Below are 13,007 nucleotides of genomic sequence, written 5' to 3'. Positions count from 1 at the left end.
TTTGATTGTTTTCTTTTTACTTTTTGGTACGCTTTGAGTTGCTCAACACTGTACTTTCAATTCAGCAGTTTGAATTGAGTAATATCACTATGGAACGCAAATCTTGTACCCTTAAACCACAAGTATCATGAATTCTACGGTAATGTTGCCTTGAATATCTATGTGCTGTTGAGTGTCAAATAATTGAAAAATATGAGAGAGTTGAGAGAAATGACGAAAATTGTGTGCGAAAATTCTTGAAAAAACAGAACGTTTCTCGGATAATATTGAAAACAAGAACAAGTAAATAACAACAAATAAGTTGATAAAACAAAACAAAGTAGAATCACTACCCTTTAGTGGAAAGGATTATTCGCAGGCAATGTTGCTTTTCCAAGAGGCATGCTGTTTTGCGCGTCTCTTAATCCGTACAGTGTCAGGTTCAACAGATTTCAGTAAAAAATCAATTCTTAGCCGCACATCTTCGACCGGTACCACTTTATCCTTAGATAAAACATATTTTCGGAGAATCATTGTGGTCATTGTCTTCATAAACATCATAGCGTACTTGGCTCCTTAAATGAGAAAGAACTCGTTCAATTATTGACGGTTATTTCATTTGGTGCATCTCGTAATCCCGTTCTAAACTATGAAAAACAAAACCAAAGCATCTCGATGTATTCGATTCAATATTCATTACATTTCGAACATTTTGTCGCTGAAATATACATTGCATATGAAAAAGAATAAAGATCCTGGAAAATCTCGATGAATCGTGAAAACAGTAATTAAAAATCATTGTCAACTTCGCAATATTCCTTACCGATACAATTTCTTCGACCACCACTGAACGGCAAGTAGGAGTACGGTTCTTGTTTTGCAAACCGTTCAGGTAAGAATCTGTCTGGATCAAATTTCAGAGGGTCGGGCCAGTACTTCTCACTTCTGTGAACTCCCATAACGTTAATAATAACCGAACTCCCTTTTGGCAAAGTACACTGACCTACGGAATGAGTAATCGTTTGAGGAATCATACATCACTTCATGTCACGGCTATTACTCAGAGACATCCAATGTCAAACGAATGAATTAGTTGACCAAAGCTGACAAACCTAAATCCAGATCCTCCGTTGCCTTCCGGAAGGTCGTGGGTCCAACGACAAACAGGCGCATAGTTTCTTTGATCGCTCTCTCCATGTACGCCATTCTCGCCAAGACCTCCATCGTGATGTGCAACTCCTCACTGTCGTCGTTTAATACATGTTCTCCAAAGATGTCGCACAATTCCTGGTACACTTTTTCCTGCCCGATTATAAGAAAAGCGATTAATTGTAAGTAGAGCCTTGTAAGAGGTGCACCACACACAATGCTTGTTTCCGTAAGATCACTACGTAACGTATAGTTGAATAACACACACACCTGAATGTCTTGATGGGATGCCAGCATCAACAAAAAGTAGTTCATCGTCATGGCCGTTGTATCGTTGCCCTAAGAGAGTACAATTGCGCATTCGTGTTTCCAATTGCGAGTTAACAATGGTGTATATTGTATCTACTGTTCCGTTCTCAATGACTCACAAAACTGACAAGTATGACAATTATTTGAAGCTACGCCGTAATAACAGTATCAAGTGTGTTAGACTTACGGCTGCGATCATAGTATCAACATGATCCCGGACGTCTTTATCCGTTAACGTTTTGTTGTCGTCGGACAGTCTGAAGAGATTCTCTATCAGTATCTGAGGTCCAGCTGTGGAATCATCTGATACATGAATGATTAGGTAATTGAAAAAAAGACAGCTACCACACCTAACTCATGCACAAATGGCCCCGGAAATCTACAATTATTCGGGTTTTCGTATGCATTTCATCAGAAGTGTAAAGCAGAAGGCCTCAAGTACAACTCACTCCTACGAAACAAAAACTCTATCGTGGCACTTTACGACTGCATCCGGATTCTGTAATACTTGCCATCTGCATCTCGTTCTTCATCGGCTGATACTCGTTGATCACCATGCCGGACGATTTTTGCCTTCTTCTGTCGTATCACCTAAAATTAAACAATACAAGGTGGTAACTTGTACGGAGCTTATCCCAACTATTTAGACGTACGTATCAATTCAGATATCTATCGATTAAAGAGCAAGTTCAGATACCGAGTATTCATGCGTGTTCTAGGTAACAACGTACAATTGCCCCAATATGCTTGTCATGTGTAACGAGCAACGCGTCATCATGGCTGCCTGTTACAAACGACTCCCTCAACCCTGAACGAGAACCCAATTACGCTAGGGAATCCGTGGTAATCATTAAAAACAAACTAAAAATGTACTCTATGACATGTACTCTATGTATCGCTGTCGCCCCGCGAAAATCCGTAGTTATCGCCGCATCGGGAAGACACCGCGACGCGAATTCCGAAAACGGAAAAGCGACGAATTCATCAGCCAACAAGCGTTTCGCGACAGCGAGCGACGATCGGTGCGTCACGCTGGAATCTGAGAATTTTAAGATCCAACAGGCAATAAGAATCATGCAATACCACGAATAATATCGCCTGAATTTCAAACTTTTGGATCAACATAGCGTAGCTCTTCGCTTGAGTCTGAACGAAAGCTCGGATCGAATAGTGAAAAATAAAAGTGGAACAGACCAGTATTCCAAAAGTTGCCTAATTTGTGAGACGCGAGAAATCTCCGACAACGGAATTGTCGCTTATTCAATTTCCAGTGATCGAATTCCGAGAGACACGAAGTAACGGCGTGTCGAAGAACGGTTAGCCATCTTCAAGTTTGCGTGCTAAAAACTGCACGTCAGAGACGCTTGCCATTGTCTGTGCTTGGTGGTCGTTGTCTGAGTTTCGCAACAAAGCGTGAAGTTAATTTCGTCATTGTAGCTATCGTCGCGAGTCGCCGAAATATCACGCGCGGGGTGAGTGCTTTGCAACTTCTTCGAGATTGTCAAGCGCGGCAAAAGCCCGCGTAAAACGTCACCGTAGACGTCATGAATCGTTACACTTACCGAAGAATGTCATATTTCTATTTGATCTATGAACCTACCATTCGAATCAGCTCAAACACTATGTTTGCCGGCAAGTTGTGACACAAAGTTGAATGTAAAGATGTTCAATACCAGACCGGAATGTGCGCAAATAATGTTGAATGCAAATCCACCGTCAAGTTTGATCATCACTTAAATCGTACTTTTGAACCATATCAAATACGCTACTTAATAAGCCAAAGACGTGAATTTTGGGTGAATGATTGGTTCGTGCCCTAGATTGAAGTTGCCCGTGATGTAATATTGTCTAATTTTCAGTTGAAGTACCGTGCTAAGAATCCGGTCTATAGGATACTTTTTGTCCACAAACCGACACAACCAATGCCTGCCATGATTGTATTAATAAAGATGCCTCGCACTCACTTCGTCAGTCAAGTCGTGCATATACTTGATGTATTTTGTCTGATCCTTGCCAAGTTGCGTACAGTAGAAAATAAAGTCCGGGTACAACCAAGGGCTAACGGCTCGTTTGGCGAAACCAGCCAACACCCTGTGAAGACAGAATCATTACACAATCCGAGGGTTTATATTATTGACATTAGCAAAATATGAATCCATAATTCAGGTAGAATTGTGAAAACAGCGTCGTGTTTCGAATGTTGCCATCAGGTTTCGAGTTTTTGCAATGTAGGTCTAACTAGGCGAGAGCTTGATGTGTTCAGCATGTAAAAGGCGCTTCAATTGACTTACTTCTGAATCGCTTCGTCGTACCAACATTCTTCGCTCTCCTGTGCTTTCAAATTTATGCCCATGGCCGTCACTGTGACACGTAAAATAGATATGAACTAGCCTTGGGTCAGAAAAAATGTAAAATTCACATAAGTATAGTTGATTTTTTTCAAATGACAGCCGACCTACCGCAAATTGTGTCCAATGAACACAGAGAAACGTATCGGCATAATTCAAATTCTGGTCCGTCCAAGTGCCGCTCCATCTTATTGGCCATTATCACTGACTGAGTGACAAATGTTTTGACAAAACCTTTGAGAGCCACGGAATTGAAGGACGGCTGCATCAGCTTCCGGTGCACTTCCCATTTTGAGGCTGTAATGAAAAAATTCTCGAGTATTCGGCAACAATTTCAGACATCAAACGCGGACCCGTCTTCCAAGAGATGCATATCCATAGAGAGACATGGCCATATGATTTTGATTATGATTTTTGTAACGTTGGTAATAACAATGTATTCATAATTGAAATTCAAAGTTGAAACGATTTCGTCTAGATGACAAAGACTTTCTTGAATCAGATATAACTTGATTAGCTTCGGTTGCTCCGTTCACCTCTCATTACGTTATGTTTTTCACTGATTACAGATCTCGTACATCCTCAATCTCCCAGACCTGGCAAGCAAGCAAATTCAACACGATGATGATGCCGACGGTTGAGATGTTGAAAGAAATGAACTGATAAACGTGATTATCGTCGCCACATTATATCGACGTAGAAACACCGACGATTCGCGTCAGCAATTATGGTGATTATTATCACGATTTTGCCTCGCATAAGGTGCACTATAGTAGCAGTATGAAATGAAGTGAAATGTGCTGGGAAAATTGGTATGAGAATGTAAAAAGACGCGCATCCTCATTTACGCATGTGAAGCTTACAGCCAGATCACCACTATTCACCACAATTCGATTTCGGTTGTCCGCAATAAAAGTCTTCTATTCGAGTCGACGTAATATTCATAAGTTCATAAAGCGATTCCGCAAAACAATGATAAGATTTTTCGTCACAGATTTGTGAAACCGCACACTTTCCATGCTCAACGAACTTCACTGGGACATGAGGACCATGAGTAATATTCATGTCAATCCGTTTGCTTGAGACATGAATCGACTTGTGAAGAATCTTGACTTTACGTGACAAATTTCACTCCGATATATTGAACATGATTTAGAATTTCGTGAGATTTAGGCAATCCTTTCCTGACTCCGATATCTCACATGAAATTAGATAACAAAGTGACAATCTTCACCTACCAGGAGCGGTGATTAATCCGTCCCCCATCCAAGGTCGCCCGAATTCGTAGAAGTAGTTTTTCTCAATGGTCTTCGGACTGAGGAGTATCTCCTGAAATGACGAATTAACTCAGATCTCAAAATTTCATCCGTTTTCGATTATCATCAGACTACTTTACCTTTATATGTTTAGGGAAAGTTGTGAAGTACGTTGAATTGTGACCAAACGAAAGTTGAAACGTTGTAGGATAAATTTTCCCCAGTTCAATAACCCTGTTGAACATAGCTGCAATTGCATATTTGACAGAGCCTCAGTATAATTAATCGATTAAACGAGCCCGCCGAAGGCGGGCGAAGTTCGATCGCAATTATATGAAGCGTCTCGTTCGAAGATGATTTTACTTGTAGTAACGTCAGTTGCGGCAAACTTCACAGTTTTCAGAGTTTTTTTTTTTTTTTTGTGTGTGTGTGGTCACCCCTGACTACCCTCATATGTTTTAGAGATGAAATAAAAAAGTTTTCAAGGTATAGCTCTCATGACGATGATCCGGGGTATATGAGAATTTTGGTGTCTCTTGCGGGGTAAGGTGGGAGGATCATCTTCGAACGAGACGCTTCATATAATTGCGATCGAACTTCGCCCGCCTTCGGCGGGCTCGTTTGATCGATTAATTATATTACGCGTCTCGTTCTCGATGATTTTACTTGTAGACATTTAGCGCTGTCGTGATAGCTATTCCTTATTTTTTATTTTTGTAAGATGGTCGATACAAAGTGATTTGTTTCAGTTTGAATTGGCTTATTGTAGAATCTCGCGAAAACTTGCAAGCGTTCCGACCATCCTGCCGTTCTTCTGATTGTCCCTACATCCACGCCCTTACGTAGAGCCGCTGAAACGGCCGCGTGTCGTGTACTGTAGGCTGTGAATTGTTCTGTATTCACGCCGGCCCTTTTTAGTAAATTTTTGATCCAGTGTCCGATGGTCTGTGCCGATGCATCGTAGTGAGGCTTTTTTGTGGCGATTAACAGGTTCTTGTTGAGCGCTCCTCTCAAGTCCCTTGTATGCTCCAAATACTCTATAATCGCGGTGGCTGCACATAGTTTCGGCCTGTCTTTGAAAAGGGGGAGGAAAAATTCTGGTTGACTTTTGCCTGGCCTTGATGTTTTTATGATGTCGGGAATCTTAATAGTGATTCCCGCTGTGCTTATTACTATGTTTTCTGTTTTTATTAAGGCTAATGTTTGTAGCCTATGCGCCGTAACCAAAGCCAGCAAGGTTGCGATTTTTTCTGTGTTTTCCTTGAGCGAAAGATTTTGCATTGCCGGCATTTTCTCGATGTAGTTGAGGACTGGTGCTACATCCCATGTAGTGTCGTAGCGAGGCTTTGCGGGTTTCTTCCTACAAACTCCTCGGAGAAAACGGGAGATCAGTTCACTTTTGCCGATTTCGTGTGATGAAATTAATGCAATCGCCGATCTGTCGGAACACAGTGTCCCATAACCCGCTCCTTCGTGATATCTTTTCGTAAGAAATTGTATTACTTGTATACTGCCCGCCTGGTACATGTCGACTCCGTTATTTTTACTAAATTCTCTCCATCGCCGTAAAGAGCTTTGATATTGTTTCATTGTTGAAGGAGCTATCGAGCTCATCATAACCTCCACAGCCCGGGCATCTAGTCCTCTTTTCTGAAAAGCTTTCCGGATATGTTCGCTGCCTCCAGCTACAGCCTCGCAGCTAGAGGATGAGTCTTCTTCCTGCAAGGAGATAACAGCATTCCGATTTTAGGGGGAAGGATTAATGAGTCCGAGACTTGTAATTCTACGAATAGCGGATACCACGCTTGAGATGGCCAGTGTGGTACAATTATGGTGCATTCGGCTTTTTCTATGATGATTTTTCGTAGGGTTTTTAAGACGAGAGAGAAAGGAGGGAAGGCATAGAGTCCTTCTTTGTCACTCCAGGGAATGGTAAATGCGTCGACTGTTTCTGTGTTCGGCTGTGGGAATCTAGAGCAGAATCTTTCACATTTTTTGTTTGATGCAAACAAATCGATCGAGAAGGGCCCGAATTTTGATTCTATTTTTGAGAAGAATTTATTCGAAATCTCCCACTCTGTGTCTATATTTTTAATTCTCGAGGCTCTGTCTGCCTCTACGTTTTCTCCCGACGGTATGTATGATGCAAACACCCAAATTTGTCTCGACTCACACCATTCCCAAATGTTCCTAGCTAGCTCGCTCAGGTGGGGTAATTGTATCCCCCTCGCTCTATTGATATAAGATACAGCGGTCGTGTTATCGATACGGAGCAGTATTTCACAGTCCGACAGATTTGAAGCAAAACATTGCAATACATGCAAAACATAGCTCGCTGCCAGAAGCTCGAGGTAGTTTATACTATATTTTTCATGACTTTTTTCCCAAAAACCGTGCGTACTTCTGTTCTCACTGTGGGCACCCCAACCCGTCAGCGAGGCGTCTGAGCTAATCTCTAGGGCGAATTTTTTCGTTCTGATCTTACTAAAGCCCTTGCTAACATTCGTTTTCCACCACACTAAATCTTCCCGAACTCTTTCGTTAATTGTTACTTTCCCTTCGTAATCGATATCGCTTGCTATCAGGGCTAAGAATTTTTTTCTCTCTAGTCTTTTACAATACGTTAAACTATACGCTACTGCCGGGGTTGCGGCGTTGAGTGTACCGAGGAGACTTGCTAATTCGCGAATTTTGTGTGTGGTCTTTTCCATAAAAGGTTTGAGCATTTTGCAAGTTTTTTCTTTCTTTTCCTGTGGTAATTCCAGTCTATATTCTACTGAGTCAATAATCAAACCCAGAAATCCGCAGCGCTGGGTTGGAACTAGTGTACTTTTTTTCTCGTTAATAATAAAACCGAGCCGCTCTAAACAAGTCTTTGTTTTTGCAATGTCTTTCATACAATTTTCATATGACTGATTAATCAGTAGAATATCGTCAATATATATGACAGAAAGTATGCCTTGATTTCTTAGTTGACTGAAAACCGATCTCATAATCTTTGTGAACGTAAATGGGCTCGTATTCAGACCGAATGGGAGACATTTAAATTGAAACAATTTTCCTTGGAAGGAAAATCTTAGGAATTTTCTGTGCGGTTCATAAAGAGGTATTTGATAGTACGCGTCCTTCAAATCTATTTTTGCCATAAAATCATGCTTCGATAGTAAGTTTTGTGCAGTTCGGATGTCCTCCATTTTGAAATGGGGCGCTTCTATAAACTTGTTTAGATTTTTCAGATTAATTATGAATCTGTTTGACCCGTCCGGCTTGGGCACGTGGAAATACGACGAAAGAAACTGCTCTTCGCAACTTCCGCACTCTTCTATTGCCTCTATATAGAGTAATTCATCTATGCTACTTTTTAAGAGCTTCTCCTCATATGCTGACCTAGGCGGTTCTTTGGGAGGAATTGTTTGAGTCGGGTGAAACGTAAAGGGGATTCTGTATCCTGTAACGCATTGCAGGGTAAATTTATCTGTCGTGATATCTTCCCATTTTTTGGTGAAGAGTTTTAGACGGCCCGCTTTGATCCTTACCGATTTTATTTCCTCCTCGTTTGTGACGATGTTCGTGACGACGGTCGGGGCTGCGGTCTTCCCGTGTACGGTTTCTGCTTGAACTTCATTGATGGTCGTTTTTGAGTTCCCCCCACCTGACGATAGTTCGCAGGTGGGTGCTTCCAGTTTCCCTGGGTCCTTGTTTTATTCTTGTCCGATGGTTTTTCCGCCGATTTGAGATCGGCGCACGCTCTTTCAACGGTTTTTGCCTCCTTTAACCGCTCAGCGAATTTTTCGCCATACAGCCATACATCCGATTTTGCTGCGTCGATTATCGGTTTCATTGACTTGTTTAGCATTGGCGTGATGAAGGACTTTCTCGCCACCGTTTGCTGGTGATGCACGTCGGTGAATAGCTTTCCTGCATCACAGAGGTACTCGAGGAGCAATTGCTCGTCAACCCCGTCTTCCGGTGGGTTAAGAATCATGGAGATCGCTCCCCCAATGGCAGAAATACCCGAGCCTACACAGTTTTGCGTGTACTCGAAATGTTGGTCACGTTTTTTCCCTATATCCGTCATCGTGGTAACGATTTCTGGATTTATCATTGGAGCCTCCGTGTGCAGTTCTGCTTTTCTCGGATATTTTTCAAGAGTCTTTCTCTTGGTTTCCTCTGGACACCCATCTTCCATCCATTTTTTCCACCTTGTCTGTAAGTCTGCGTCGAACGCAATCTTGATTTCTTTTGAGGCTGTTGGGTCTTCGCCCAGCAAGTCCAGAAAATTTTCTTTCCTTGCAGCTCGTTCGCGAATCTCGAGCTCATCGATCTCCCCTTCCTCGGATACCTTGTTGGTTTCATGCGAGAGGTTTTGCTCTTTGGGAGTTTCGGTGGCACTTTCCGTCATATTTTCATTCTCCCCGTCCTTCTGTTTATCTGTTGAGAAAAAAAGGCAGGGGGCGGTAGAGATAACCTATTGGTTCGTCATTGTCTCATTGACGCTGACAGGGCGATATATCCTCTTGTTGAAGATTACGTAATTTTTTACCGTCATTTTCTCGGAAATTCGTGTGGAATTAATCGAGATGTGCTACCTAAACCTCTAAAGTTCGTGTGGAACTTGTCGAGGTTTGTTCGGTCTTACTGAGAGAAATTTTCTCCATGCCGATGTTCGAAAGAAAAAAGAGATAGCAAGCAACGGGGGAGGGGTGGGTGTGATGAACCTGTATAATTCTTACCTGGGAGGGAATCTTGGTCATTTTTTTGTTTTGGCAGCGTAGGTTCACGCGTTGCCATGCTCCGCGTCAACTCGACAACAAGGCTAGTGAGGTTATCCAATTGCGTTTGCATATTTCGAAACCTCGTATCCTCACTCCTCCTCCTTTCATTAGATCTCGACCTCGACCTTTTTCTTTTCTTTTCTTTCGGCATATTTGCGTCCTCGGGATTCTTATTATTTGTTTATAATTTGGATTTCTTCGTACTCTTACTCGTTGTTCGTGTCGCACAACAAAACAATATGAGGGTAGTCAGGGGTGACCACACACACACACAAAAAAAAAAAAAACTCTGAAAACTGTGAAATTTGCCTCAACTGACGTTACTACAAGTAAAATCATCGAGAACGAGACGCGTAATATAATGTTATTTGTTACTCAAGATTGGACAGCCAATTCGACAGCAAAAGGATTTTACTCACCTTCAGTGTCGCCAATGAAGAGATACGCATGACCTAGGAAAGGCAGACTTGGAAGTTCCTCAGCATTAGACGGGAAATCGGAGAGCAATACAATTTTCAACACCTTGAGTGCGACGTTGATTATCCGGTACAACACGATGCATGCCACCGAAAGCGTGGCTACCGTCAAAAGGTCCATCCTGCGATTCAGTGAAAACCAGAAACACGACTCTTTTCATTTTTCCCTGAGATGAAAGGACCCCGCCGAATCCTTACGGGAATTGGCTCCCCGTTTTATTGGCTGGATTTCATTTAAAGTTCTTTTTGACACAAGTCCCAAAAATCAGTAATTTCCGAGATACAGGCTTCGCAAGAAAGGTGCCCAGACGGTTTTGATGTCTACGGCTTCCGTGAGTTTCATGAATTCCAAAGCTTCAAGGAGACTTGAAATGAAACAAATCACTCAAAAAACTTGACGATTGATTCTCAAAGATAGGCAGGAAGTTATGATTGATTCCATTAATAAACTAGTTGGTTGACTGGAAGGAGATGCAACGTCAGATTTCGCGTGAAGAGCGAGACCCTCCGATTGTTGCGAAAATCGACTTGTCCTGTTCTTCACGCCTGTGCGGAGTCTCTACGAATCGGCTGTGCAGTTTTTGAATAATGCATTCGATTTCAAATCCCCCTTGAAGCTTTGTAATTCGTAAAGATCGTCTAATCCGTAGACATCGAAAAGTCCATTAATCCCTCCTTCCGAAGCCTATACCTCGGAAACTACTGATTTTTGGTACTTGTGTGCGTGCGAACTTTTGATCGGGAAGATATGTACTATAATATACTGAAAATCCAACTAAGCCGAGCTGGAGTCAATTTCCATAAGGATTCTGCGGGATCCTTTCATTGAAATCGGCCTGTCGTATCGCAACACCTGTCTTTGTTAGTCTTCACTAAACTCACGTTTCTGTCGGGTAATATTACAAGGCAGATAAGATTCCTATCTCCGCTCTGATTGAACTGATCTCTAGAACCTGAAGTCAGACTCGCCGTTTATATACAGAGGGGGAACAGCGCATCACATATTACCCCCAGATTGATCATTTTCCCCACTTTCCACTCAAGGCCAGTAATTACTTACCGCTTAAAGAGAATCAGTGATTGGGACACCTGAATTTACTCGAAGCCTTTCGAGTATCCGATTTGCCTTTAAAATCAGAGGTACAGCCATCAGATTGCTAATTTTCGTTCGATCCTTGTGCGTCAGAATTTCGTTATCGCGGTATTCGGAGTCAGTTGACACTAATGCAGTCACGAATATCCCGTCAGCGGTAACAAATTGATATCCCTCAAGACAAGAAATTTATTAAGGGTTACGTAATTACAGCGTATTGAATCATCTTGCATATGGGCTATTCCGCGTCAACCGGATCAGTCATCTCTCAGATATTTTTTTAATTTGGCATGTGGATTGTGTAAGGGGAGTTAGATTTTTGTGCCAAAGCGCGAATCTCATAATGCAAAATTCGATTTTTTATTAACAATAACAAATTAGACTCCCATTTTTTTCAAAAATTCATAACTTCGGCAACAAATTAGATACAATTTTTTTTTTTTTTTCAAATTACGCGGAAAGCTCCATAGAATTTAAAAAAAAATACGAAATGGTAAAAAAAAGTTGTTATCAATTGTTTATTTAACAATTAATTTTTCAAAGATTTTTAAAACAGTGACCGACACGATCAAAAAATTTTTTTAAAATTCTGACATGTTCCTTGAACTGTACTACAACCTGTGAATTAATTCCAGAGGGGTGTTTTTCTTCGTTTTCGAGTAAAAAATCATTAAAGGTGTCGATGCGCATGAAATTGCGGCGCGTCGAGTCTCTACGTAATGGCGGGCGGCCGGTTGCCGTCCACCGCTACCCCGCGGCGGCGTCGCGGCGTTATTTTAGAGTCATTTTCACGATGTAGGACATGATTGAAAAATCTGAAAAAAATACTGTACCTTCACAAGGCCTGCTCAAAGCGATAAGTGAAGTTTCAAGAATGTGTTTTTCACCGTTTTTTTATTACAGAGATTCAAAATAACAGTTACGCACCATGAGAGTGCACATAAATGATAATAATTACATAACTTGCTACTTATTTTAGTACTTATAATCACCCCCGAAGATATGTGGAAGCTGCGAAATGAACGCACTTACAATTATATATTTCATACAAATAAATCGCTTATTCTATGGATACAATCTATTAATCTTTGATCAAACTGGGCATTAAACTTAGAAATGTGAGCAAAGGTTTTCGTCATAACTTACATGGCTATCTTAGCGCATAGATTTACGGGTAAATGACTCATCAGAGGAAGAGTAAACCCTACATTCTACAGTTTTTATAGATAGAGGTAAAAATGAATGGAATCGTCGAGTGCCTTCAACCGTTATTGCTTGGTTCAATCGCGGCTTCAATAATTTTTCATGTTCTTCGTGTTCGCTGTTGCTGCAGAAGTCAAATGCGATATTTTTTAATGCACTCACACTCCATTCGAATAATTGCCTTGGAGTCAAAATAAGATTTTCATTGGGCCGCTGTAGGCTTGCACGTGCAGCAAATCTTTTCACAGTTCCACCAATGCCATCACATGGACTTTTTCCATGTGACGTTGCAAAGAAATGCCATTCAGCCTCGACATTGAAGTCGTCAAAATGATGAGTCAAATTAATGAAGTTGCTTTTATTTTTATATTGTGCACTAGCACCGTCAGTAAAATAAATCATTTTCTTGATAACTTCAC

At 41.4% G+C, this 13,007-nt stretch overlaps 2 protein-coding genes across 6 annotated transcripts; both read right to left on the bottom strand.

Annotated features, from left to right (window-relative positions):
- Window positions 1-233: 233 nt before the first annotated feature.
- LOC107221257 (cytochrome P450 4C1) lies at window positions 234-11,253 on the bottom strand. Of its 5 annotated transcripts, none has more exons than XM_046739876.1 (13): window positions 11,175-11,253; window positions 10,236-10,414; window positions 5,182-5,288; window positions 5,024-5,114; window positions 3,897-4,082; window positions 3,729-3,798; window positions 3,402-3,528; window positions 1,950-2,028; window positions 1,625-1,740; window positions 1,399-1,467; window positions 1,092-1,281; window positions 803-982; window positions 234-554 (listed from the first exon to the last, which is right to left on the bottom strand). In XM_046739876.1, exons 2-13 carry the CDS (start codon window positions 10,411-10,413, stop codon window positions 349-351), a joined length of 1,599 nt encoding a protein of 532 aa, XP_046595832.1. In that variant the 5' UTR covers window position 10,414; window positions 11,175-11,253; the 3' UTR covers window positions 234-348. The 5 variants fall into 5 exon arrangements, with proteins under 5 accessions (XP_046595832.1, XP_046595833.1, XP_046595834.1 ...); XM_046739877.1 differs by having other exon boundaries at window positions 10,236-10,515; window positions 11,175-11,237; XM_046739878.1 differs by lacking the exon at window positions 11,175-11,253 and adding an exon at window positions 11,047-11,172 and having other exon boundaries at window positions 10,236-10,515.
- Window positions 5,416-9,033, bottom strand: LOC124294508. Its single transcript, XM_046739884.1, has 2 exons — window positions 8,578-9,033; window positions 5,416-6,760 (listed from the first exon to the last, which is right to left on the bottom strand). The coding sequence occupies exon 2, from the start codon at window positions 6,656-6,658 to the stop codon at window positions 5,750-5,752; it is 909 nt and encodes a 302-aa protein (XP_046595840.1). The 5' UTR covers window positions 6,659-6,760; window positions 8,578-9,033; the 3' UTR covers window positions 5,416-5,749.
- Window positions 11,254-13,007: the final 1,754 nt, after the last annotated feature.

This window comes from Neodiprion lecontei, chromosome 5 (assembly GCF_021901455.1).
Source record: "Neodiprion lecontei isolate iyNeoLeco1 chromosome 5, iyNeoLeco1.1, whole genome shotgun sequence".
Classification (NCBI taxonomy): domain Eukaryota; kingdom Metazoa; phylum Arthropoda; class Insecta; order Hymenoptera; family Diprionidae; genus Neodiprion; species Neodiprion lecontei.
This window is presented reverse-complemented; position numbering and strand designations above follow the sequence as displayed.

Excerpts from the sequence above, each read along its gene's own strand:
- LOC124294508 (XM_046739884.1), bottom strand. The coding sequence starts at position 6,658 with ATGATGAGCTCGATAGCTCCTTCAACAATGAAACAATATCAAAGCTCT.
- LOC107221257 (XM_046739876.1), bottom strand. The coding sequence starts at position 10,413 with ATGGACCTTTTGACGGTAGCCACGCTTTCGGTGGCATGCATCGTGTTG. Across the intron at positions 4,083-5,023 it reads CGGATTAATCACCGCTCCTG|CCTCAAAATGGGAAGTGCAC; the intron begins GTAGGTGAAGAT and ends TTTTCATTACAG. Across the intron at positions 555-802 it reads TGGTCGAAGAAATTGTATCG|GAGCCAAGTACGCTATGATG; the intron begins GTAAGGAATATT and ends TTCTCATTTAAG.